This window comes from Phalacrocorax carbo, chromosome 22 (assembly GCF_963921805.1).
Source record: "Phalacrocorax carbo chromosome 22, bPhaCar2.1, whole genome shotgun sequence".
Lineage (NCBI taxonomy): Eukaryota > Metazoa > Chordata > Aves > Suliformes > Phalacrocoracidae > Phalacrocorax > Phalacrocorax carbo.
Window position 1 is genome coordinate 8,441,525 of NC_087534.1, and position 27,971 is coordinate 8,469,495.

At 42.8% G+C, this 27,971-nt stretch overlaps 1 protein-coding gene across 3 annotated transcripts; it reads right to left on the reverse strand.

Moving 5' to 3' along the window:
• Nucleotides 1-202: 202 nt before the first annotated feature.
• Nucleotides 203-27,971, reverse strand: ZMPSTE24 (zinc metallopeptidase STE24). Of its 3 annotated transcripts, XM_064471573.1 has the most exons (10): nt 27,805-27,971; nt 26,085-26,231; nt 19,083-19,169; nt 18,305-18,421; nt 14,011-14,163; nt 9,326-9,467; nt 6,650-6,810; nt 4,464-4,568; nt 2,319-2,462; nt 203-2,018 (listed from the first exon to the last, which is right to left on the reverse strand). In XM_064471573.1, exons 1-10 carry the CDS (start codon nt 27,919-27,921, stop codon nt 1,794-1,796), a joined length of 1,398 nt encoding a protein of 465 aa, XP_064327643.1. In that variant the 5' UTR covers nt 27,922-27,971; the 3' UTR covers nt 203-1,793. The 3 variants fall into 3 exon arrangements, with proteins under 3 accessions (XP_064327643.1, XP_064327645.1, XP_064327646.1); XM_064471575.1 differs by lacking the exon at nt 18,305-18,421; XM_064471576.1 differs by lacking the exon at nt 14,011-14,163.

Sequence of the window (27,971 nt, forward strand, 5' to 3'; positions counted from 1 at the left end):
CATTATCCCACTTTACTCTCCTTTTGTTTGTGTTTAGCCAAATTTCTGAAATGTAATAAAAAATGCATTTTGTGGGTAAGTTTTACCTAATGGGTGAAACAAAAGGTTTTCTTGGAGCACATTTAACATGTTTTCCATAGATTTATACCAACCAACATCTCAAACTCAAAACCTGATGCATTTACTCTTCTGAATTGACAGATTCAAGTTAATCTTTTTATTTAAGGGCCATTTATTAAATGCAATTAACATGACAAACATAGGCTCCCCCTATTTGTAAAACTGTCTCCTAAGTCCATATCTATAGTTCGGCTTCTTATTCGCTAGGGTATAAACACACTTAGAAATAAGGCATACGAAGGGCTTCCAGCAACATCTTGTGTCTTGTTGCACCTGAGACATCATCATGCTCATCAGCTTTGTAAGTCATTTTCCCTACCATCAGAAAAGCAGATTTAAGCTAACAGTAAAGTCTCTGAGAACACTCTGACGTCTGAAACACTGAGAATTTGCTTCGACGTCTCTCTTTGTACAGAGCTGAGCAGAACTTTAATTTACTGCAAATATAAAATCTGAATTTTACATGAAGAATGTCCATTCAGTCTGGTCCAAACATCTGTATGGCACATACAAACTTATATTTAACTGTTATCTTTATTTCAACAGAAGTAACTTTGATTCCACCTTTCATCAGAAAGGTCTGAGAGAATCAGTGCAGAAGCCATTTCCACAACTATTCACCTTCTCCTTCGCTAACCTATATGAACAAACTGTCTCTTGGGTTATTTATATCAGAACAACGACAAGACGTATTTTCTAAGTGTTCCAATACTGCTCTTTCAGCTGGATTCATATCAATGGAAAACCCTTCAGAGAGTGGAGAACAAACCCCCTCAGAATGAAAGTTCAGCTCTGATACACCGTCTGAGCAACCAGACACTTCCATATATGCAAAAAACTTAGGCAAAGGACAACAGAAAGGGAGGAACTGAGGTGTGGAAAAGCTGTTATCCATTCTGCTCACAGGCAAAAGGGAAAAGAACAGAGAATTAGCAACTGCCTCTAACATGTGTGTCCTATTCTGGTTCTCCGTAACATCCTCCCACATCCCCAGCAGCACAGCGGAGAGGAGAAGGACCCTAATCCACTATACTGCTACTAAATACCAACTAGCACTCATTTTCAGGGAAGCCGTGGTACATTTCCTCAGCTGTAATGCATCCTTCTTCCCACACTTCAGAGAAAGGAGGTTTTACTAAGTAGCGTTTTCAGCTATGACAGACATGAATCAAGGAGAAAGGCCTGTACTTGCATTCAGCTTTTTAAAACACAGAATAGTGACCAGCAAGTACAAGCATTATTATACAAGAAATCAAGTCACTCAAACCTTCTTCATTATGAAGAGGGTTGAGACTGGGAAGGTTCACAGAACACTGAGAATGGGAAAATGACCAAAAGCAATGTTCAAGGCATACACAAACTGAAGAAACAGGTGCTCTGAAGTCTATCCTTTTGTTTTCCTCCCTTTACAAGGCTATACTATGATATGGATATAAAAGCCAGCGTGTGTGGGGGAAGGTCTTCACCCAGTACTTTTCCTACATTAACTTCCACAGTTTTGTTTCTGTTAAAAAAAGTCATTTATAATTTAATACCTGTTTCAGGATTCTCAGATCTGTGGTGCTGTTACCATTGCACTTAATTGGCATTATCCATTTTTAAAAAGAAATTAAAAAGCAGCTCTGAACTTTGCTTCCGAGATGGAAGTGCTGTCTCTGAACCAAGGATTCCTGTCACTCTTGCTTTGCATCTTTCAAGGCCTGAAGTCTTTCTAAAAGGGGCGGATGGGAGTAATGCCACATTGAAAAGATCCAGTCAGAAACAGGGAATCCTAAATTATCTTTGTTTAGCTTGATCAAAGCAGAGTATAGGTCTTTAGCCTTCCCAAGTTCCTTGGCAAATGCATCTGCTTGAAACTCAAACTGTCGGCTTAATACAGTCAAACAAAATGAGAGAACCTGTGGAGAGAAATATATTAAGGATTATTTTAAAATTCAGCTATCTGCAAGTTCCTTACAGTAGCAGTAAGTACTACTGCACCTCCTTCCCACAACCCACACACCACTGTGGCTGCCGAATGATCTGGCTGAGGTTTACTCGGGCCACACCTGAAACTGGGAGTCTTGCCCAGCACTACGCTTACTTACTAAAATGAGATACCAGATAGAGCCCCTAGAAACTTCAAACTTCCCCCCCCAGTCACAGTAATTATTTAAATAGGATGATACTTCAGCATCTATGTCTTAAAAACAATTTACCTCATTGTAAGGTGAAAAAATGAACTGGAAAATAATCATCAAGCCTATCAGGGTAGGCTGGGTGTCATAGAAACCAAATGCAGCGAAGAGTTCTTTTCGACCAATTAACACAGCAAACAAGAAGAAGCAGAGGAAGGAATTAATCTGGAGAAAGGAAACAACATTCTCGATTAAGACGAGTTTTTCATCCAAGTCTAAAACATGGCCTACTCATATTACAGACTTGCATAGAAATACCACTGAAAAAAACCCAAATAGATTGCTTTAGAACTAACATAGAGGGACAAACAGCTGGCATTTACCTGCTTTCTGTAGATGCATGCAGTAAAGAAACACCGTTTTCTGTCAGTGAACTAAAAACAGAAAGTCTGAGTAGTGAAGGAAGATGACAAGGCAAGACGACAAGGTAAGTGAGGAGGGAGTACAGGGTAGAATCCATCTCTTTGGATTTAAGCATAGGTTCCAAAAAGTTTAAAGCCAACACCATGTGCCATATCTCTATTTCTGGACACAACCTGTGCTTCCATCTCAGCCAGGCATCACTGTGTACAAGCACTTGTTCTTGCCTGGCTTTTCAGAGGCAAGAGGCAGGTCCGTGCCTTACCGAGTTTTCTAGAGAAGGCGATTAGGACCTTTTTGATCCATTCCAGTGGCTGTTTGGTCTTTTTAGAGTAATGTGGAAGGAGCCAGAATACTGTTTTTTATTGAAACACATGGAACAGAAAAAAGAGGGATGGCTGTGACAGAAAAAGAATCAACAGAAAAAGTAGAAGACATTGCAGAAGGATTTGTGAATTTCTGGAAGTGAAGTTAATCTACATATTACAGCAAAAATACTATCTAGAAAGTGGATCCAAAGACAAAAGTTACATGAGTTAGCAGAGTGTCAAAAGCATCGTAATAGTTGCTAGTTAATAGGGATCAACACTGACGTCAGAAGCTGGAAGGTAATTGCCTTAACGCAGAAAGTGAGGAGGACCTCACTGAAGTGTTCAGTTGCATGGATAAGAAAAATCCAATATGGAAATGGAAAAACACATGTTTTCTTAAACAAGAGCTTGATGGTGATATTTACAGCCAGAAAAGCATGTGAATAGACTTCGAAAAAGAACAGAACAGCATTCCTGGAAGGATGCACACATCTTAGAACAGACATGATCAAGTTACAGAAGGTCATAGGATGGCAGGCAAGAGAAACAAAAAAAAAGTAAAGGCTGGGAACTCAGAGAAAAGAAGGGTGAGTGACACCTAGAACAAGACAGATCTACACCAAAGCATACAGCAGACTGTTGATAGTAATTTAACAGAAGGTACATAGCTGTGCCTTGAAAATAAAGATTTGAAGTAGGTGGTTTGGGGGAGGAATTCACTTGTATGAATATGTATATTAATATACTTTGTAAAACATACATATACAATGTGTATACATTGTATTCACTTGTATGAATATGAATATACCAGAGGCATATGTATGTGTAACAGACCATCGGGCTCCTTTTCTTCAACTGCAGGTTGGGCAATTTCTAGAGGTTGCTTCAGTGTTCACCCCCATTTGGGCATGCACCAAGAATGCACAACAAAGGTATTTACCGATAATCAATGCACAAGGTATGAGAATACAGTATAAATAAGAATGCCCTCCTGTGTCAGATTTCATAATCCTCAGTCAGATCTCGCTTCTCAGCCCTCCAAGGAACAAGACTGATAGAAACTCTCAGACACAGCTTTCTCAGAGACAATGCCAAACAGCTGAAAAAATGTAGCCTGGGTGACAGGATACATCCGATCCTATCCCTGGCACAGGGGTGGAAAGAGACCTTCAGAGGGGAGATTCAAACAGACAAGGAACAAGTGTTACAGAGCAAGAAAAATGAATCCCAGCTTCAGAAGGCTGCTGAGATGGATTAAAATGGCAGCAGACACGAGTTCTTACATGCTTTCTACCAACCAGATTAAGCAAGGAGGGGACTAAAAGGCTACTGCATGTTCACTGTAGATACAGCAAAGGAAAAAAACAAACCAACTTTCTGTCGTAGAGAAGGAGGATATTGCATGAACGCACACTGACAAATCTGGAAGCAGGCATTTGGAAACAGCAATAATTACAGAATGCTCTAGGAAAACCACCAGTTTATCATAACTCACCTGGCTGATGATAATATTTTTGACAGTGTGACCTAGTTTCCAGTGACCCAGTTCATGACCAAGGACAGCCAGAACTTCTTCATTTTTACATCCTTGTTTCTTATTCTGAGGGAATAACAAAGCAGAAGTAATATCAGGTATGACTGAAAACAACTGAATAAATTTATTACTTAGTTTGGTTTTTCCTAAGTCACTTAAGTGTTCCTAGATCAGGCCATTCCCTTCCAGCTGCAGATACACACATATAATTTCTTACTGATCATTTTCAAGAAGGTACTCACAAACCCCCCATATTTCAAGTTCAAAAAGATTTCTACCATGAGGTGGTGTTCTCTTATTTCTATGCATGCAGACATGCCTATGGAAACCTGGAAGAACGCTGGAAGATTTGCCAAACTTTCTCCTACCATCTCATCATCCTGTTTCTTTACTCAAGAAAACCCATTACAATGGAAACAGACATTCAGAGCCACAGACTTTTAATGGAGAATTGAGAGCAAAGTATCTTCCTTCAACACTCAACATGTAGCCTCCCTCCCAAGGCACTACTGTTCCTTTAAAAACAAATGACAACATCCCTGTCCTCCACAACAAATGCTATGACACGCCTTAAAGCCATTATCAGGAAAGAGGGACATCTGTACCTTCAAAGGTACATTAGCAAGTCAGAAGCAAGCATGTGGGCTTCTGCTCTGAGAACATAGCTGAAGAACGTGTTGAAATAGAACAAATTATTCTCCATTATGCTTAGAGAAGGCGCTCTGAAGTTTTCAGTGCAGGCGGGCTCAAAATCCCCTCCTCTGATTCTATTGATTCCTCTCATCACCCGCTTCTGCAGTACGCCATACCAACCGTGGATTAAAAGAATTCTACCACTGACACGATTACAAGAAACAGAAGTGGAACTGAACTGTTGTCCAGTTGTACTTTGGCCTAACCAAAGGCTGTGCAAGGTCTTCTCAGGCCTTCTCAGAATTACTCCTTCAGGCTCTTCAGAAAGTATGCCATCAGTTTTAACCACCCCTACACTCTCCTGAAGCCACAAACGCTGTTCCAGCAGACTCATCACATGCAGCTGCTCATAATGCAAAGGACAATGCTTTTGACCAGGGCAGGGGAGGATGCACATGTGGAATATGTACGTGTGTGTCCCTCTTGCACCAAAATTCTTGTGTGCAGTAAGAGGCACACAAATGACACATTGATAGTGTCATGGTTTCAGCTGGGATAGAGTTAATTTTCTTCACTCTAGCTGGTATAGTGCTGTGCTTTGAAATTAGCATGGAAAAAAAAAACCTGTTGAGATAACACACAGATGTTTGGGCTGTTGCTGGGTAGCGCTGATACTAGTCAAGGACATGTCTAGCCTCCCATGCTCTGCTGGGTGCACAAGAAGCTGGGAGGGGAGGGGGCACAGCTAAGGGAGCGGATTCAAACTGACCAAAGGGATATTCCATATCATGTAACGTCATGCCCAGTATGCTACCTGGGAGGGGCTGGCCAGGGGCGGGAGGGAGGAATCGCGCTCGGGGACAGGCAGTGTCGGTTGGCGGGTGGTGAGCGGTTGTATCGTTCGTGTTTCTGCGTTTTTTTTCCTGTTTTCCCTTTCCTTCCTTTTCCCTTTTATTATATTAACATTATTGTCGTTATTATCATAATCATTTATCATCATCATTTTATTGTAATCATTAAACTGTGCTTATCTCAACCCACAAGTTCTTTTGCTCGTCCGATTCTCTTCCCCATCCCACAGGGGTGGGGGGGTGTGAGCGAGCGGCTGCATGGTGTTCAGTTGCCAGCTGAGGCTGAACCACGACAGATAGTCAAAAGCACTTCCTTCAAAGGGGAGCTGCGGTGTGGCAGTCCCAGAGAAGGAACATGAGCTAAAAACCTGGACAGGTCCCTTATTCAAACAGCTACAAGGAAGGCCTGTTTTTCACTTGCAGGGAACCAATGTTTCACTAAAGCCCCTGTGGATTTCTGCGGTCTCTTTGCTGCCCTCCGCACTACTCACACGGCCCCAGAAATTCCAATCAGCAGCTCAGGGATACTTTGGTATTGAAATCATTAGGTTTTGGGTTTTAGCATCTCATTCAGGGACTTTAAAATACGTTCAGAAAACACATGGGAATCTCTCACCGAGAAGTTAATGTAAATAACATGATGAAAAACAGAGATGAACTCACTTTGGTTTTAGACTTTGTCTCTTCATTCTCTCCACCTTCTCCTTCTGCTGCCTCTTTGTTCAATGCCGAATAATCTTCCAGTAGGGTGTCGAAGAGTACTATCCGCTTATTCTTGAAGAATCCATAGAAATAAGCATTGCTATGAGAAGAACGCTTAGAACCTGATGGAGAAAATTTACATTACAGACCACGATCTGAATAATCCCATTCACTTAAGACACAGAACAGATTCTTCCAAAGGAATTCTAAGTCCCCAAATGAATGGTAGACGAATTCAAGCAACTGAGTTTGCAGGCTAATAATTTTAAAATTATCTAAGTAATGATGACCTCATTTACTGACTCCAACAGAGAAATCATTTTTTCATCTGTAACATGGAATCACTAGGATGACTGAAAACATAAGAGCAGTCATGTGAAGATCCAATATCCAGAAGGAAAGCAATTTCTATTGCAATTACAGGTTCAGAGTAGAAAGAGCATTCTGTGCAGAACACGTGCTGCCTGGCACAGGACCTGTGACAAGTATGCTTACAATTCCTTCAGTGTGCCAGCAAAGATGATTCAAAACAGGTAAGGAGAAGACAAAGAGATAAACTACAGTTTTCTGGCAGTCCCTCAAAATTATTTTGTTTTAAATAGGTGATTTTTTACAGCTACTTTTAACTACATCAGGTGAACCATGGACTGTTTCTGGTATCAATATACTTGGAGCCAAGAAACTCACCTCTTTCCATGGAACATGGACTGTTTCAGTTGGTTAAAAAGCTGTCTAGGTCAAAGCAGATGTTAAACTTTGCCTGGTTTTTCCTATGGATAGGAGCTGTTGCAACATCAGGACTTAAGGAGGTTTCTGTGAGAGAAGAGGTGGATTGCTCTGGTTTTTGCAGCAAAATGTAAGACACCAAGTCAAAGACGTTTGCCTTCAACTCTCACTATAAACGTATGAGCTGCATCAACTCCTTAGGGCACAAAATATCCACTGTTCCATTGCAACTCAGCCCATGGTATCATCGTGGTAACCTTCAGCACCAAACCAAGACAGATCAACAGAGGAAGATGCTGGTCAGAGTACAAAGGCTCAGCATCCAGTCCCTTCTCAGTGAAGAAATCTGAGCAGGCACAGTGTAGCAATGTTCCCTTTCACCTGTGTACCATAAAAAACTTCATCCTCCACTAAGTGTTGGTAGAGAGGGAGCCTTTGTAATCTGCCTGTTACAGAATGAACCCTGAAATTAAATGACTTGGTTGCACATGTTACTAAGAAGTCAGCTCTGGAGTGGAAACAGCCAAAACAAAGTGCAGAAAAACACTGGCAAAAAGATGTTCACACATCCAGTCCCCCATGTCAGAAGGGAATGGTGCTGGCTCAACACTTTCAGGGTTATCAGGAAAGAAAATGGTACAGAAGAGTAGTACTACACTACACAGGTGCCAGAGTACCAACAGTTGGCTCACAGGACTTTCACCATGCTTAAAAGCTAGGATACAGCCAGCAATCAATATGGGAAAAACTTACCTATTCGGCAAGCCCCTGTACTAACTCTCAAGCTTGAAAAGCTTCACCTTTGCTAGGGAAGAGGGGAGTTTCTTGGCCCCAGTTATATCAGTAGTAGTAGAATCATAAAAACATAGAACGTCCTAAGCTGGAAGAGACCCACAATGACCAGCAAGTCCAACTCCTGTCCCTGCACAGGACAGTCCCAAATTCACACCGTGTCTCTGAGGGCCTTGGCCAAGCGCTTCTGGAACATCGCCAGGCTGGTGCCGTGATGCCTCCCTGGGGAGCCTGTTCCAGGGCTCCACCACCCTCAGGGGGAAGAAGCTTTTCCTAATACCCAACTTGGCTGCACTGAGGCAGAGCCATGGCTGGATTTGGCCAGCCCCAAGTTTTGAAAGCAACAGCTTCCTGGCTAGATAAAGCCTTTATTGTCCTCTTTTACAGCAAAATTCTACCATTTCAGCCTTTTATGCCACCTCATACTGCTTTCACCAAGGCAATAAAACCACCTCCGATCTTCAGAGGTGGGGAACAAAGCCAGAATAAAATTTGGGAAAGGAGCAAAATGAGTAACAGTGGAAATGTCAAACAGTAAAGTGCTCCATGAACACGGAAGTGGAGAGGCAGTGACATGGCAGCTGGCATGCTCCATATTATATTCCATGACCTAAGAAAAGAGGGTGAGAAATTACTAGAAAGTTAAAAAATTACAGTCTCAAGTAGAAGGTACGAGTCCATCCAGCCATACCATAAGAAACCATCCATGTGAACACTCTAAGAAGGAATAGGTGTTGTTAACGTACGTAACTTTTTCAACTGTTTCACTACGGACTTTGAGACAATTAATGCTAAACTGAGACTAGAAACGATAAAAAAGAAAAACAAACCAAAAAACCCCTTTTCCCTCTGGCTTAAAGTTCTAAAATTAGAATCCTGATTGCTGCTTCCATTTCTGACTCTGTTATGCATTTCCATTCCACAGAGCAAAGGCAATGCTTCCAACGAGTTGCTGAGCTGAGGCTGTACATCCAGCTTCACTTTTCTGACCCCAAAGCATAAAAAGGAAAATGTTACAGACATTGACAAGAATTACAATGGCTGATGAATATAAGCAACTGCCCTACTACAGCATCCACAATCAATTACAAAGTCTTTTTATTAAAAAAGAAATCTCACCTTCGACAACATACACCTTAGTCAATGGGAAGTCGATGCTCTTTGCCATTGTTTCAATTTGTTGCTTGAGCTCTCCCTCAGGAAGTGGAATGAATTTATCGAACAAAGGCGCAATATAGTCTGCATAGATCGTAACAAGCACCTGCAAACACATACAGATATTAAAAACAAGACATACAAATGTGTGTTCAGTACTAAAGCTGGAGCATGAATAAGTGCAAAGAGAGGGCACAATTTCAGAAAAACACACTGGATAAAGCAGAGTCCTGTACAAAGCGCGCTGTGTAGTGAGGCGCCCTATGGGTCATCCCAGCTCTGAAGACAACCACTAGGCTGCTGACAGCTCAATGGGGGTGGGGGCAGGTTAATCTACAATCTACAGTCCTCAGCAGAATTGGCGTAAGCAGTTCTTTTGCTCCGACAGTTTCCAAAGACGGCAAAGCCACTACAGCAGCTGGAAGCAGTGGTCCTGTCAGTGACAGGCTGTCACACCCACCCATCTCACCAATGCTGGAAAGCTCTGAAGTGTTTCATGATGAGCAGCAGAGCCGGCTGAACAGAAAATAGTCCCACTTTTTCAAATTCCTGCAAACTTGCAGCGCCACGGTCCAGGAGAGGCAAGAAATTCCACATCCCCTATTTTATTGCCCTTCTCCCAGTTGTATGCAGGGCTAAGGAACTGCCTGAGGCCTCTGGTCCACAATGACTAACAGCCAGTTCCCAATGCACCCGCACCTCTTCAAACTGGCAGCAGATGAGAAAGCCAGGACAGGAATAACACTGTGATGGGAAGGAAAGCTGAACTCCCCTCAAACACTGGACGTTCAAAGTTATTTTTATTTATTAATTTTAAATAAAAGGGCTGCAGAAAAGTTTAAACTCTGGTTAGCGAAAAAGGATCAGGACACAAGAGGCAAATGGGCATCAATGTTACCTTCAAAGTAATCTTGACAGTTTTTTTTACACTGAAACCAAGTACCCTGACTTTTGAAAGCATCTGCACTGTTGAAGAAGTCCAATGAAATGTAAAACCAGGGAAAGTGACTTTTCCAAAGTGACAGCAAGTGAGGGCACCAATATGAAACACCACTAGAGAATGTTATTTTCGTTACTGTAACTATTAGGACGAGGTTTTAAATCTCTGCAGATATTTTGCAGCACTTGTAGGAGGGTATTTTATAGAGCAGGAATCAGCTGCCTGTTTCAGACCACATAGTGTGTGTGGACTGATTTTAAGTTTTTATCTCTGATCTTTGTGTAATCCCTTGCTATCAGCAGGCGTAACACACTGGTAGAAGGATACAACCCTAACTATGATTAGAGAGTTATAGAATGTGATTACAACTGGAATTTTTCCCTAAACCGCACTCTAAAGGGTAAATCTAACACATCTTAAGGTTATTTGGCATGTCAAAGACTGTTCAAACCCACACTTTAAGGACTCAAACCCTGATCAACACCCTGTGAAGTGGCGGTGACATTGCAAGACACCTGAAAAGCACCAATTGTCTGGGAATGCACTTAATCCTCAGGGTGGGGGGGTGGGGAACAGAAGAGGGGGGAAAGAAAAAGAAAAGGTAAAAACCGTGAGCCACTCTCTCTTACTACATAATTTTTCAGCACAGAAGCCTGTAGCTCTAACACAACACATTTTATTTTCTAGCTTTTGTTGCGTAAGAGGTAGGCCAACCCCTGCTTTATCAGTTTCTAAAGTACTTGTAAAATCTCAGGGAAAAAATCTACATGGACAGCTCAATTGGAAGGGGCAGGCAAAGCAAAAATAAAACACTAGTTCGTTATATTGACAGAGAAAGAAATGTGGTATCAGCTGAGTATTTCAGGGTGACATTTAGTGTTAGGTATTACTCACCTGCATCTCTTCTTTCTGCTAAACTTGCTTGATAAAGACTATACAATAGACATTCAGAAAGTTATGAGATCATACAACCTTTTTTTTTTACAATATATGTTTTAAAGAAAAGATGGCAAGAATAAAAGCAGTCAGTGAAGGAAGCTAAGGAAAAAAACCTTTCACTTTTGGTGTACAAATGAAGGCAGGCCATTTCAGAAAATCCTGTACCTTCTTTTCAATCCTGAAACTATCAAATCTTTTAAAAGTTTAGCTTAATCCTTCTATGAAAAAGCAAGTCTTTAAAGGCTTTAAGACTAAAGACAAACTGTTGCAAAAAATCACCAGATTTGATTATAGTAGAAATGTTAGAATATTGTGTATTTTGAAACTTGTAACCATAGAAACCTCACCAGGTAGTTACAGTTTTGTATTAACAAACTAATAGAAACTGGATGAAACAATGAAGAATTGAATGGAGGGGTTCTGTTTGAACCCTGTAACTTTAGGAACTGTATTTATTAGTTATTATGTTTGTTAAGTCTTGTGAAACCAAGGAAACTTGCTGTAGAAACCTGTTATGCACCAGTGATGCTGCTTGGAAATCCCCTTACCCTTCCCATCTTGACTTGAATATCAAGAATTCCAATTAGTGGACATTAGTAGAGGTGACGAATGGTTATTTTGGGATATGAATATTGATGAGGTTATATGATCAAAGAAACCAATCAATGTGAAGGTTAAATTTAATAGTGAACATAGTTAAACAATTTATGTAATAGTGACTTGACAGAAAAAGTGTATAAAAACTGGTGAATTTTAATGCAAAGGTGGACCTGTGTTTGGCAGAGCTATCCCCCGTGTCCCCAGCACTGGAACAGAGAAGTGCCTGCTCAGCTACGATGTGTAGGTGAGTTTTTCCTCTTACAGATTTGAAGCAAAACTGTGAATTGGGTATCAGATAAGGAACTAGTATCTCCCGAATTTTGCAAATAATAAAGCTACACTAGAATAATCTCTAAGTATGGACTGCTTCACTCGGGTTGACAGAGCAGTAGCTCAAATGCCAAATTACGATTTAAGAGAATGATGCTGATCAAAGCTTGAAGATAAAGAACAATTCTTTGAGAAGTACCAATCAGAGTCTGCACAAAACTTTCCATAACATTCATTTCAATACACATGAACTGACGTTTGAGACCTAACCTAACGCTATGATTTTTCAGAACACGTTCAGAGACATAAAAAGGGAAGATGTCAGAGCATTCGGACGCCTGGACAACAGAAAGCAGGAGCCAGCACAACAAAACAACAGAAAACACTGTATAATTAAGCCAACAATCAACAAAAGGCTTGAAAGAACTCAAAGTAGTAATTGTAAGCTAGACCTACTACCTAAGTGGGGCACTTCTGCATCTCTACCATTGTCACAGAGTTCCTCTGAAACACATCACTGGTAACTGCGCTACGCCAGAATTAGTGGCCACACAGAAATCCACTCATCCACCCAGGCTTTACTTCAGTTACATGTTAGACATCAGTGAAGCAAAAACACAAGTAAGCAACAAGTACAATTCAGATCACAAGATCTGTATCCCATAAAAACAGGATTATGAAAAGACTTTGCAGTCTTGATTTAAACTGAGCCACAGTTCCTTCCACGTTGCCAAGTCTGAGAAAGTCAATGCAGCTGCTGGATTTTTAAGTGGGAAATCGGATTTTCCTGCATTATTGCAACGGCCTCACACACAGCGCTACAATCACATTTTTGTACAAATGTGGTCAGCCACGCCTGTGCTTTATAAAGGGAACTGACAAATTGAAAGTCCAGAAAAAGCTATAAAAGTGATCTGAATCGAGAAGCAGTGGGGAGAAGAAAGAAAAAAAAGCAAGCAACACTTAAGTCATGCAAGAGAAGCTTAAGAAAGAAAACAATTATGATTTCCCACCGAGGTATTCCTAAAAATTTTCTTGATGGTGCACTCCAGCCCAACCAGAAAGTCTGACCTTGACACACCAATTAGGGATTGATTGACCCAAATTTATTGTTAGGCTAGCGCGGCAGGCTTTATTACATTACTGTAATGTAATAATTCTTTTACTTGCTAAGGTGTTCTTTTAATCCAAAAATGAATGAATATATACCACAGTACTTCTTTAATTTCTTCCTTGGGTGAGCAATGGTTAGTATATTGAGCAAAGAGATAGTAGAGCACTATGTTGAACTAGCAAAAAAACAAATACGGACCTCAGAGCTTAGAGTAACAATAGACAATATCAAATCTTTAAGATGTACACAAAAAGATCCTTTTTAATACAAGCCCTAAAAACATCAGTTACCAACTCAGTGTAGAAAAGCAGCTATATAAGCAGAACCAGAAATGGAAGATTGCTACTCATCTCAATACAAAGCAATGCAATGGAGAATTGGTGTTCGACAGCCTGTAAGAAAAGCCCAGTGGAAACATTCTGCCTTGTCTGGCCAAGCTGCTGGCTGTTGCCCTTGTGCCCTTTCTATAAGAGAAAGGAAAACCTGTCAGCACACAGTGCTGTATTTCCAGTGTCTATTCCAAAGCTTTTTGAATGTTTATTTTTCTACTGATGAAGACAGTCCGGTATCAAATAGATAACTCATGAGATACCACATCAATGAGGACAATTATTCCTGAACAACTACACTGAGGGTGAGACACGCTGTTAAAGTTTGTAGACACTAAAATTCCCAGGAGATTTAGATTTTTCTCCATTTCCCTTCAGTTGTTTTTAAACCTCAGCACACTGAGCCATGCAAGTAAGCTAACATTTAGAAAAAACACAAACATGTTCTCATACTCACCAAGGAAACAACTAATGTGAAGAGCCAAGCATAGATGAAGAAGTAGTCTCCCCCTATTTTAATAATGTAAAGCAGAAGGGATGTCACTGGCAACAGAATACACTGAGTCACGATAAACTTCTTGATAGCATCCTTAAAAAAAAATCCCAATGTCTGTAAAGAAAGGATATCAGTGATATTTTCAGTGTAAATATGGATGTGTCACAGCAGTTAATGAACTAATCCGTTCAGTGGATGCACAGAAACAAAAAAAGACAAATCACAAAACAGCAATACCAATGTGATAAAGAAATGAATGTCAGTTAAGAGAAGGTGGAAGAATCTTTTCGCCTCCTCTCCTGGTGGCTGCAGCTCTTTACATCCACACGGACTCCAAGCCCGTGCAGATGCACTCTTCCTTAGTAAGATCTGACCCAAACCCTTATTTAGTGTTGCATATATATCCTTCTTTAAAGAAGGAAATTAAAATTTAAGCTTATCTGTCCCTTAATTCCTTTACCAATCTATATCCTAGACATTATGAGATTTTTAAAGAATAGGAAACTCTTAAAGAAATACAACTACTGTAAAATATTTTGCCTTTGAACAGTTGCCTCTGTTCGTCTTAACTCTCAGTTACCACTAAGCTGATTGTCTTAACTGGAAATATACAGAAGTCCTATTAAAGATTTTTAGATATATATATGCTATTTTACTCCAAGCTTCCACTGATGTGCAGTTACCAGTCATATAGCCATCTCAGGTTTTAAAATTAGCATAACTTTAATAGAAGCAATAGAGAATTCAAAGACCTCTGCCTGAATGAATCTGATCTAGTGACTCTGTAACATGATTAGACACCCAACTAGCTCTTTCAGGAATTGTTACTTCAGTACTTACAGCTACCTGCAAGGCACAGAAGTGAGAGGGTTATTATGTAAAGATCCTTCCCAACAAGGTCGTATTAAAAACCCCTTACTACATTAAAGATACAGAACTCCTCTGAAAAGAAAAACTTACCAGTGAAACAGATTTAAATAGAAACTTAAGGATATGGTGCAAGAATTTGGGTAGATGCCTCAGAGTTCCATGACTGTCAGAAGCACAAATCAGACAAAACTCCACAATTTTTGACTATTCTCTATGTGGACACACTCTGGTCACACTGCGACCACTCTGCTGATATATTCTTACTAAGCGACCACTACTATCAGCAGTAACACAATTGTATAAAACATGCCGACACAAAAGGAGCACTCCAGAAGATACTGTTCCTTGCCTGACTTTAATATTCCCAGGTAGCGCGGTCTACCTTCTCCAGCTAAACAGCTGTGTAACTAGAAAAGCAACACTTGTGGCTCTCATTCACACTCAGCAGTGCTCCTTTCCTGAAAACGGTACAGAGGAGCTTGAAAGAAACTCTGTGCGTCATCCTGGACAAAGGAAAAACTGCTTCTGTGTGGTCGAGACTCAAACTGGTACAAGCCAGGAGAGAGAAAACAAAGTACACAACAGCGTGTCCCTCCTTTATTACTTCCTCAACTCAGCCAGAAAAAAGGCCTGTTATACAGGTTTTTCATTTTTTAGCTTAGTAAACAGCTGAAGAAACAAGTCAGCGTAACCTAGAAGAACTCCTAACAGAAGTGTGCTGCAAGCACTGTTTCCACCAGGCTTTCACATCAACTACAATCCATTTAGCTCAGGTTTTCATTTTGTCTCTTTACTTCCAGCTCCACAGTCTAGGAGGAGTAGAGCTATAAAATCACAGAGCATCTTTCATCTTTGCCCTGCCTGTTTCCTGCTGTCTAAGGCAGATGTGACTTCAAGAGAGATCCTCATTTTCAGGAGGAGTCTATCTGAGATCATTTGAGAATCATTGCTAGAAATTCCAAAGTCTGAGCTGGTGTGAATTTGGCTCATTCACTAAAGGACCTAGCCCATCAGTCCGGAATGAAAGATGGAGATTTGTCTGTGTAAGACATTTGGTGCCTCAGACTGGATTGGAGCTGGACTCAGCCTTTAGTTCTTGGCACGAGGACCACTGAGGTGAAAAATACTTGTAAAAGACATCCTGCAGGTAGCTCAGTCAAGTGCTTAAGAATGCTCACAGGTGTCAGTGCCAAGTGTTCCTTGTCTCACGTGATTAGACAATGCTTGCACTGACAACAGCAGAGCATCCAGAGAGCACAACTCCAAGGAGAAAACATTCAGGATATAGCCAGAACCCTCCTTACCCTCCCTAAAGCATACAAAGAAACCACACAGATTCTGCAAGCTCTCAGGACAGTTTTTTAAAGAAGCCCGAGCTGCTAAGTTCAGTATTTGACCCTCTGCTTCTTCTGCACAAAGGTGGGGCCTGATCAAGTCAAGCTCTCCATCAATCAGCCACTCTGCCAGTTTGCTCTAATTTAGTGTTTTACAAATCCTGATACTGACAATCTTTGGACCTTTGTGTCCTGGACAAAAGGGCTTACAGATCTGGCCCCAGGATGGAACTTAGTCCAGGCTAAGGCAGGAGAGACAATCAATATGTAGGCCTGATACAACTCCTTGGGATTGGCATGAGTCAGCAGTGAAAGATGGCTTTTCATGCATTTTTAAGGATTCTGAATGTCAAAAGGGATGTTTAGGCTAGACCAGGGCATAAGCACATTGCAAGAATTAGGACTTGGCCAGCCCTTACAATTTTTCAGGACTACAGACCAGAAGTGATAGCCAGAGAACGAATTAAATACATCAAATACATATTTCCCCAAAGAAAAGATTGCTTGACTCATGCTCTGGAAACAGGGGGACATTCCTTCCTCCCTTGACAGATGCAGGATGTTAGCCTGCCAGAGTGCTCACTGTAAAGTCTGCAAAAGGGAAGGGGATCTCGAGGACTATGGCTTAGCATCAACCTGGGATATGAATGGCTAGGTGTGCCACCATTCTAACAAGTACTTACTTGCTGGCAAGAGAAAAAAAGTGATCCTTAGAAGTTACACATATGTTTTTAGAAGCACAAGTGTTTTTTATAAGACTAGAGAGCTAAATGGAGTATAAAAACAGTTCTGAGCTGGTCACAAGCTCAAGGCCTATGACTAACTAGAACAATCTTCAGATCTGCATCCCAGAGATTGGAGCAGGAGCCAGCCTTTGGCACAGTATCCAACTACTGGGAGCAGGTCAGGAGGCGGGGAGGGGGGAAGGAACCAAACAAGCCTTGCAAGTTTCAAGGAAAAACTGTACAGTGATAATTTTCACAGCTGGGCTTCCCTGGAAAGAAAATAGTATGCTACTAAACTGACATGAATCAAAGTTATACAGGATGTGTCAGGATCTACGCACTTCTGTTCTACAGATGATTGAGAGAGGGTGCAAACAGGATCACTGCATGTAAAGCTTTTTTTCTCACTTTCTTTCTTACCTGTTTTATAAAAAGGAATAAGAAACATCAATTTATCAATTTACCAGGAATATGAGTTTAGAAACAAACTGATTCCACTTCTTTAGGTATTTCTGCCTCTATAGAAATTGGAAGATGAAACTGGCAAATACCAGAGCATCTCTACCCTTACTAAAATGAGCCAAACAGTTTTATCCCACATCTGCTACCCATCCAAATTTCATTCTACTGTAGAAAAAAAAAGAAAAAAACCAAACTTCCTAGCAGACTTGGAACAGAAAGTACTGTAGCAACACTAGCTGGGTCCAAAAGCAGAAAACAAGTCTCATGCTCTGGCATGAAGTGACTAACGAGGTGTACCAGACTGAGGGTCCTCTCCCAAAAGGAAAATCTGGCCCCGTAAAAAACTGGTATTAAAACAGGTTAAACTAAGTTGGTGAGAGAAACTAAGAAAGCCAGGGCTGATACTGAGTACCTTACAGAAATACAAACGAAGAGCTGAATTCTGATTTAGTAAAGGCTGATACAAGAAATTAGTAAACAAAACAAAATGAGGAAAGTAATTTCTTGGTTTTGTTCCACCTGTTCAGCGTCCAGGAATCAGAGCTGCCCCTGTCAAGCCTCCAGACTTCTCAGGAAGGGCATATGAAGGGCAAAGAACAGTCCATCCAAACACAAAGAGCTGAGGTATGAAATGTTCTTTGCTCCACACTTCTCTATGCTCAGAGGCACAGGCTCACGCAGAGACATTCTGGTACGGCATGGCTACTTCTGTAACAGTCAAACTGTCACTGCACTTATTTTTATACAGTGTTAGTAGAAATGTTCCTAAAACTAATGATCTTTGGCACAGATATGGACATACCAGTCCATCTAATCAACCGCACCCACTGAATACACCTACAGTATAAGTGCTACCTACAATACCTGTTGATTGAAGCCGTGTTTCTCTTCTATGACAAACGTGTTATATAAGCTCCACGGGAGGCCAGTCACTGCACTGAAGAGTGTTGCAAGCAACAGAAATAGCAAAGACTGAACAATCTAAAAAAAAAAAAAAAAAAGAAAAAAATCTGATATTTACTGACCTGTACTAGCATTAATATTCCAGGTGTTAAAAACGCATTTTATGTCAGTGGTTTAACTGAAACTGGTTAGAAGATGAAGCTAGATAAATTCATAGAAATAACACATTTGTGATGATTAAATTACTGATCACTGGAATAGCCTACTAGGCTCAAGAAAGAACAAAATATACTGATGAAACAGATTTAAATAAAAACTAAGGATCTGGGACAAGAATTTGGATAGATGTCTCATCCACCACACAAAGACAACATGAGCAGTAGCCTCAGATTTCTTACCCTTTTTCAGTGCAGGAAGATCACATCTGGGATTAGTAAAAAAACAGCATCCAAACAAAAATCCCCCAAAAACCCAACACACTGTCTCATTTGACTCAAGTAGCTTTGAGATTTGTATATTTTTAACATACACGGCTATTTTAATTAGTAAGCTAATTTAAAAGTTACATACTGTTATCAGTTTTCAGACTCATCGAGTTCACCAGAAAACATGTAACTTTTACTATATTGTACCTGTAGCTAAATCACACTTTATATAAAAGCAAGCTTAAAAATAAAAATTATTATTACAGTATAGTTCATGGACCAAACGTTTTCACTAAAATTTGAAGACTGCTTACCTCATATTCTGGTCCAAACCCCGCACGACCAGAGATCTGACCAGACAGATTCCAAAGAAAAGGAATTCCTCCACAGAGGAGAATCATCTTGAAAACACAAACACATACCACAGAGGCAATATGAAACAGATTTTCACCTTATTCTACTGAAATGTCAGCATGGTAAGGATCCGCTAAGGGTGAGTGAGGAAAGTTTTATGATTAGGCTTTTTGTCCCCTTCTGATCACAGCAATGCATAAAGAAAGCCTGGAATATTTGGCAATGGTTCATTTTTACTTTACAGAAGTAGAGATCAGGTCAAGCTTTTTTTTATTCCGCCCCCCCCCCCCCCCCCCCCCGGGAAATACCAGCATGTTTCCAAGCCTGTACTGTTACTGTAGACTTTGCTGCTATATTGGCTTAGACATAAGGTGTATTTTTCAGATGACCTTAAAACTCATTTGCCCTATGGTTGTATAGCCTACCATCTCTAGGAAGGCCACGCAAGATTCAGCAACTTCCCTGCAACAGGACAGTCTTGCCTGCATCCCCCACCAAGAGAAATGCGTTTAGAATAAGGCTGTAATTTCACTTTCAGTATTAGTGCTGCTTCAACGATTTTAAGAAAGCTTCCTGCCCTCTTCCTTGTGCCTGCCTTGCAATGCCTCCTGCCACACAGGTTGCAAGGAGCAGGGAACGGACTACTCAGGACACACCATCATCAAAGAAATGCTTGAGACAGAGGTATTGAAGCAAGTGCTAACTGCACCTCAAGGCAGGGGCTGGTAGTGTTTGTTAAACAGCTTGACTTCCAAGTGTTTATATATAAAAATCAGTTTTCAAGCAGGCAGCCTTCAGTATGGACAGTACCTAGTTTTTCTTTGCTTATTTTTAAAAGGCTTACTCATTATAATCTAAGTGATTATATATAACCTAGGGTGTGTTTTGAGGGTCAGCAGGAGATGGCAAGGACTAAAGCAAGCTTGTTGCTCCTTTGCAGGCTACCTGTAAGTTTCAGAGCTGGAAATGCCTGAAGTACCAGTCCCTGAACAAAGATAGTGTGGGGTCCTGACCCTGGGACTGGACTAACATCAAGGGTCTGATGAAGAGGGGAATGCCAAGATGAGGCCAAGGTGAGGGGTGGAACTAGGTGAAGACTTGGTACTTAGGCCTTGCTTAGCCCCAGCTGTGCAGATTCTGGTAACAGGCCTCTGCCACACCCCACATTGCTTATCAGCTGCCAGAAAACTGCACCTAAACTTATGTCAAGAGCTGGGGCAGTTTCTAACAAAACACCCTAAGGCAAGTATTTAAACCAAATCAAGAAGCTGTCACCCACTCGCAGCTAAACACTAATCACAAGCACAACTCACGTTTGAGGGTTGTGTTGCTCTTTTAATTAGAGAAGTGTGAACATTTTTGCTGAACCATGAGGCCTGCCTTCTTCTTTCCCCTCATTTATCCACCCAAACAGCCTCTGTTCAGCTCCAAAAGTTGTAGCAGGGTGTGCTGCAGCGATTAAGACTCTGGGTACAAAGATATGTAGGGACTAGGGCTTCACACCAGATATAAAATGAGAGAGTGGGAGCAACTCATGGGAGCTCCCTCTCAGCTGGCCTGAGACCCCATTCACCTCTGACCTTGCTGGGGACTGCTGGACCACCGAATAGGTTGGATCCCCCTTCCCCCGATTTCATGTCTTTTGCTCTACCAATTTTTGCCTTATTATGTATTGAGCTTACTATATGGATTAAAGCGACTTGCTTAAGAACAGTGTAAAACTTAATAAACTGTGGTATATGGTAACCACCTGGCATCTCGTCAGTGAAGCGCATTAAAAAACAATCTGTCACGCTGCGGGTAGTATTGTGGGAACTGTGTATGACAGATAGTTATTAGCATGATGTTGATACTACTTATTAGTTAAAAAGAAACCCACATAATTAATGGCTGAAATAAATCAAAGCATGCTAGTAATTCTAACACAGCATCTCCCCTTCAATTAACTTGCTAGGTTAATGAATCGTACTCCTACCTACTAAAAGCAAAATGTTGCAAAACTCATCCAATTTCACCAACTTTGGCCGCGACAGCCTCTCACAAGTTCAGGCAGTTCCCGAGCCAATAAAGGATGCAGCTTACACTCTAAAGAAACAGCAAACCCAGACAGTAGGGGTCACCTCAGGCAGCTGCAGAGAGCGAGAAGGGCTCCCCTCAGCCTCCTCTTCTCCTGGCTAAACCCCCCCAGCCCCCTCAGCCGCCCCCCAGCACACTTGTGCTCCAGACCCTGCCCCAGCCCCGCTGCCCTTCTCTGGACACGCTCCAGCCCCTCAAGGCCCTTCTTGTCCCGAGGGGCCCAAACCTGAGCCCAGCATTCGAGGTGGGGCCTCCCCAGGGCCGAGCACAGGGGCCCCATCCCTGCCCGGCTCCTGCTGGCCACACCAGGGCTGACACAAGCCCAGGGGCTGGTGGCCTCCTTGGCCACCCGGGCACTGCTGGCTCATGCCCAGCCGGCTGCCAGCCAGCACCCCCAGGGCCTTCTCCGCCGGGCACTTCCCAGCCCCTCTGCCCCAGGCCTGGGGCGTTGCCTGGGGTTGGTGTGACCCAAGGGCAGGACCCAGCACTTAGCCTTGTTGAATCTCATACCGTTCCCCATAGGAATGAAGAATGTATAAAGAAGCTGTCTGAAATCTAACGAGCAATAATGGCCTTAATTACAACCATGCCATTACTGCAGCCTTCAGACCAGAGGTATTTTCCCTATTAGGAAATACGCTGCAGCCACGACAGCAGGAGGGTATGAAGGAAAAGGTTTGTACGTTATGTCTTTTTCTCATTAGGTTGATCACAGTCAGTGGAACAAGCAAGCAGGTTTTTTTGGAAACACAAGCTCTTCTTCAAGTCTGAAGTGAAGCCAGCAGACTTCAGTACAGCTGAAAACAAGTTCTCAAAATCCAAGAAGATGCTTATCAAGTCTAGAGGTGTGAGCAGCAGCAGATGGAAGATTAGTGAGCTGGACACTCAGTGTCTCTGCTAAGTCCATGGTACACAGCTGGAAGTTCTCAATATTTCACAAGCTATTATCTCAAAAAAATAATCACCCTAGTTCTCTATACCTATGACTTGGACTACTCCAAAGGTAACAACTACTTTACCACTCAAAATGCCCCAGCTGCTAAGTCCACTCTGAACTTTATTCCAAGCTTGTCTTATCTTCTCAGCGTATTACTGACCAGAAGCAGCTTTATATGCCTCCAGGATCATCTATTTTTTACATCAGTAACTGCAGTTGCAAAAGTGCTATTACCTAGGGTTTTCTTCTGATCTTTAAAACATACCAAAAAAGGTACCATAAGGATGTTTTCCAACTCTCAATTTTCAAAAAAAACCTCCTGTCCTGGCATGACAATGGATTGGGGGAGGGGCATGGAATTCACATTCAAGTGTAATTTTCCCTCTGCAGGAACAAAATAGAGAAACCTGAGGGTGTGCTTTCCCAGGGAGACAGGAAGATAAGCTTTAACAAGGAAAACAATTTTAAAGGACAGGAATTCTTAGCACGAGGGCAGTAGAGAAACTAGCTGTGAAGACCTTCCAAAGCTCACAGCTGGCTACGATACACTTCCCTTACATCACCCCAAGTGTGACCTCAGTGTCCAACCACAAACATAAAGTCTGCAACTTTAATATAAGATTAAGGAAACTCTACAGTCCATGGCAACACTGCATAGAAGGAAGTACCCAGCCAATGCCCAGCACCAGGAGAACTAATGTAACACAATCTACAGAACTCAGTGAAGAAACCCTGCTGCCGAGGTGACTGCGTATCAGGGATACTATATGGTTGCAGATTATTTAGCTCTAGCTAAGCAAAACTTACATTAACGGAACCATAATGAAGAAGTGAGATGTAGGAGCTACTGGACTTGCAGTACTTTGCTTCCACAAAGCTCTGCAACCTCTGCAGCAAATCTGTGAATGTGGGCAAAGCTTGGACATCTAATATCGTGCAGGCCCATTAGCCTACAACCCTCCAGGACAGCTCACTCCCAATCCCAAACTCACAAAGTTCTGGGATCCAGACTCCCAACACCACAACCCATCAAGCCCAAGTAGGAACACCAATTTCTTGTTCAGAAGATGAAAATGACTGACAATACTAGTAGAATATGGACATACAGTATCTCAGCTGACTGCTTCAAGACCTGTTTATTCAGGCCAGTGCTCAACTAATTAGCCAGGAGCTTTAACTCACATATTCCATGTTTTTTTCCTTGGCTTTTGTTCATCAGTGTCACTGCAACACAAAAAGCAGAGCACTGCAATGAATTTGCTAACAGCAGCAGCAGTCTGAGACACAACTGTTTTCCAGCTGTTTATCACCATCACAGCTGAAACAGTGGAACAACGGATAAGTTAAGATGCTTGATTTAGTAACAGGTTTTGATTGCTGTTTTGGAAGCTCCAGCATAGTCTAGGTTTTGTTGCTCGGTTGTGGAAAATAGCTGGATGCAGTAATATCTTTAACAGACCCATCAGCTGCTAAAATCACTGTGGACCTGTTACTACAGTATCAGGGACAGAACAGAAAGAAAAGGTCATGAGAGAAAGCAAAGGCTGTGCTTTTCCTACACAGGCACAATCACAAAATCCTAGAATGGTTTGGGTTGAAAGGGCCCTTTAAAGATTGTCTGGTCCAACCCCCCTCCCATGGGCAGGGGCATCTTTCATTAGATCAGGTTGCTCAGAGCCCCGTCCAGCCTGACCTTCAACACTTCCAACAATGGGGCATCCACAGCTTCTCCAGGCAAACTGTTCCAGTGCCTCACCACCCTCACCACAAAAAATTTCTTCCTTATGTCCAATCTAAACCTATCCTCTTTCAGTTTGAAACTTGTCCTGTCACTACAGGCCTTGGTAAATAGTCTCTCTCCACCTTTTTTGTAAGCCTCCTTTAAGTACAGAAAGGCCATAAGGTCTCCCCACAGCCTTTTCTTCTCCAGGCTGAACAAGCCCAACTCTCTCAGCCTGTCCTCACAGCAGAGGTGCTCCAGCCCTCTGATCATTTTTGTGGCCTCATCTGGACCTGCTCCAACAGGTCCATGTCCTTCTTGCACTGATGACACCAGAGCTGGATGCAGCACTGCAGGTGGAGTCTCACCAGAGTAGAGTAGAGGGACAGAACTACCTCCCTCACCCTGCTGGCCACTCTTCTTGTGATGCAGCCCAGGATAATGTTGGCTTTCTGGGCTGCGAGCGTACATTGCTGGCTCATCTCCAAGTTTTTGTCCACCAGTGCCCCCAACTCCTCCTCCACGGGGCTGCTCTCCATCCCTTCATCCCCCAGTACTGATACTGGGGATTGTCCTGACCCAGGTGCAACCTTGTGCTTGGCCTTGTTGAGCTTCACGATGTTTGCGTGGGCCCACTCCTCAAGCCTGCCAAGGTTGCCCTGTACAGCATCCCCTCCCCCTTGTGTATCAACTGCACCGCTGAGCTTGGTGCCATCTTGGTGAGGGTGCACTCAGTCCCACTGTGTGTGTTGTTGATGAAGGTACTGACAAGTACAGACCCTTGAGGGACACCACTGGTCTCCACTTGGACATTGAGACATTGACTCTTTGGACGCAGCCATCGAGCCAGTTCTTCATCCATCTAACAGTCCATCTGTCAAACCCAGATCTCTTCAATTTAGTGGCTAGGATGCTGTGGAGGACCATAACAATAGTAGGCCTGGGTGAAGATAAGCACAGACTGCTGATACAGGTCTTTGTTTAGCAGGACACTAAAGTCAGTGGCAAGAGATGCTCATTCCAATCATGCATATTTTCCTTAAAAAAAAAAACCAACACGGGAAGCTGCTTTGGCTAACGCTCTTGAAATCAAGATGAAGCTTCAGAACCTTTTGACTTGTACTTGCTAGGTACTACCATCTCACCCTGTCCACTAATCCACTCTGGGAGGACAGTTTCATTTTTCAAATGAAATACTGCCTCTGCAGTTGGTCAAAAACATAGAAGCTTTTCAAATTCACACAATAATCGTCTTGAGTTCTACTCAGCATACCAAAAAGCTCAACAGGAACAATCTAACAGCTGTACTGACACACATGTAGCAACATTTTTAGATGTTCATACAGAGTGAAACAATGTACAGGGTAGGTTCCATAAGAGAAATCAGGAAATGCAAAAGTTAAGAGGGGTCACAATTCCTTAGTGCTGGTTTGGCATCACAGTTACACAGCCACATGACTCACACTATTCTACAATACTATTTTAATGATCTTTTATAATTGACCTTTTTGCTTCCTTAAGTTCACCAAGTAGACGATCATAGTCTAACTATACTTTTCAATGTATACTTTGCAAGGCATTTCAGGATTCCTGTTTGACCCAGTTTTGCTACTAATGAGCAGTGCTTTTCAGCAGTAAGTCAGAAAAGGTTTCTTTTAAGACTGTTTGTATATCACACGTGTAAATACTTTGTTCCAAGTCAATGGCCCTGTTTTTTCATAGATGTGAACATGACTTGCCCAGTGTAATTGTTTAGACTTTAGAAGTATCTACTGGCACTCTTCCCGTTCTCATGGGATTTTCTTTCTACTTTCTGCTTAAATTTTACCTAAAAATAGAAGTAGTTGCATCCCTCCAAACACAGGAAAAGGTCTGTATTTATAACAATTTAAAATAATTCTAATGTTGCTTAATTATTTGGTAGTGGACACCATAACAGGTCAGCTGTGCCACTACAACATAATAATGCAATACACACTGTAGTTGTACCGGATGAGTCAGCACTGCATAGAGAAATTATGTGCTGTCTGAATAATTCCTTCTTTTTCTATGGCGAATACAGCCACAAACAAGAAACACAGAATCCCAGGCCTTCCAAATTTCAGTTTTTGACATAAGGTGCCAGAATGTCAACAGTGCAGCTGCACAGGATCACTAGGAATCTAAGTATTTCACAGTTTAAATATATGACAAGTATTGTATGAATGCTAGAGCAGCTCAGGTACTTACGGTGCCCTCGACCTCTGAGTACAGGCCTGACCAGAAGCTGAAAGTACTTTTGTCCAGCTGATACAGACGAGATTTTTCAAATGTTTCTGAATCCATGATCTGCCCTAATTCCTGTGGTACATGTGTTGTTGTTCTATACACCCGTCTCTGAAAAATTGAAAAAGAAACTTAAAGTCTACATCCAATATTTTTAAGGAGATGAATAAGATTTAAAAGTAATATGATCCCATAAGCCACCATAGAAAGCTGGAAAAAAAAACCCAAACCAACCCACAAATAACAAATATTCCTAAATTCCTGTTGCCTATCAAGTCCCAAATATAAAACTGAAGCATAATTATTATGTTACAACTGAGCTGCCTACTTATTAATTTATTTCCCATACAGTTACCATATAAAGATCACACAAACTCATTTTTCCACAGGATATGACTTACTGCACCACAATAACAACTAAGCGGAGTTTGAAACTAAACACCGGATTCTTGCATGCAAACCATGCAACTTCACCAGAAAACCTATCTATGATGTGGCTGTGTGAGGGGCTACTTCATTTTCAGTAGAGAACTCACCAGGTAGGAATTTTTAAAGACTATAAGTCCTTATTCCATCCACAGTCTAATCATGTTTCGACATATTTATCCCTTCTCAAAGGAAAAGCTCCTACCCGTTGCCACTTCGGGCTGCAGCCTCAGAGGCTGAGCTGACCTAATGGCTCACAAGAGCCTGCAGCGTTGCTTCCCACCCTCCTGGCTGCATCCTCCCCAGCTTGCTGGGTGTGCCTGGGTTGGAGTTATGTTTTTTCATAGCAGCGTGTATGGTGGTATGCGTTGCGTTTGTGGGCCAAGCGGCGTTGGCTGAACAGTGCCGAGGTTTTGCTGCTCTCTTGCCCAGCGAGCGGGCTGCGGTGGGCAAGAGGGCAGCACCACCAGGACGGCTGACCTGAGCTGACCAAAGGGATATTCCATGCTGTGTAACATTATACTCGGCAATAAAAACTGAAGTACAGGAAGAAGAAAGGGGGGGAAAGGGTTTGATTTCCAAGGTGGCTGTTGCGGGGCAGGCATTGGCCTGCTTGTTGGAGGTGGCAAGCAATTGTCTTTGCGGCACTTGTGGGGTGTCCCCCCACTTCTCTTCATTTATTAGACTGTTTTTACTTTGACTCATGAGTTTTCTCATTCTTGCTCTCTCACCTGCCCTGGGGGTGGAGGATCGAGCTGTGGGCTGACGTTACCCCACCGTGCCAGCATTTTCCAGATGCTTCTGTGAGCTCACGTCCCTCACTGATGTGACGGCAAGCGTCCCCACCACCCGCTAAAACAAACGGGGTACAGGGCCTCGGGTCATCTGGGGGGCGAGGCCGGGGCGAGACCAGCCTTGCTCCACACCGGGGCGAGCGTGAGCAGGCCCCGGAGCGGGGATGGGCCCACCGGGCAGAGCCGCCGAGAGCTCCGCCGCCGGCTCCGAGCCCCCGCACGGGGCGTACCGACAGCAAGCCCTTCTCCCTCAGACGGCCTCCAAGCCCGCCAGCGGCGGCCGAGCAAGGCCGACCCCGCGCCCCAGCCCCGCTGCCGCGGCCTGGACGGGACCAAGCCAGCCCCGGACGAGGCCGGCCCCGCGCTGCTCAGCCCCGGCCCCGCCGCCCCCCCGCGTGAGGCCGGGCCGGACCCGCACAGCCCTCGGCCCGGTGGCACCCGTCCCCGCCGGAGTCCCCGCCGACCTGCCGGTGCGCCAGGAAGGCCTCCCAGAGGTAGACGGCCCAGGAGAAGAGCAACACGGAGCAGAAGATGCGCTTCTCGACCGGCAACTCTGCCCAGAGATCGCCGGACAGCGCCATGGCCGCGCGCCGCTCCCGCGCTTCCTTCCGCCGCTGGCGCCGCCTGGCGC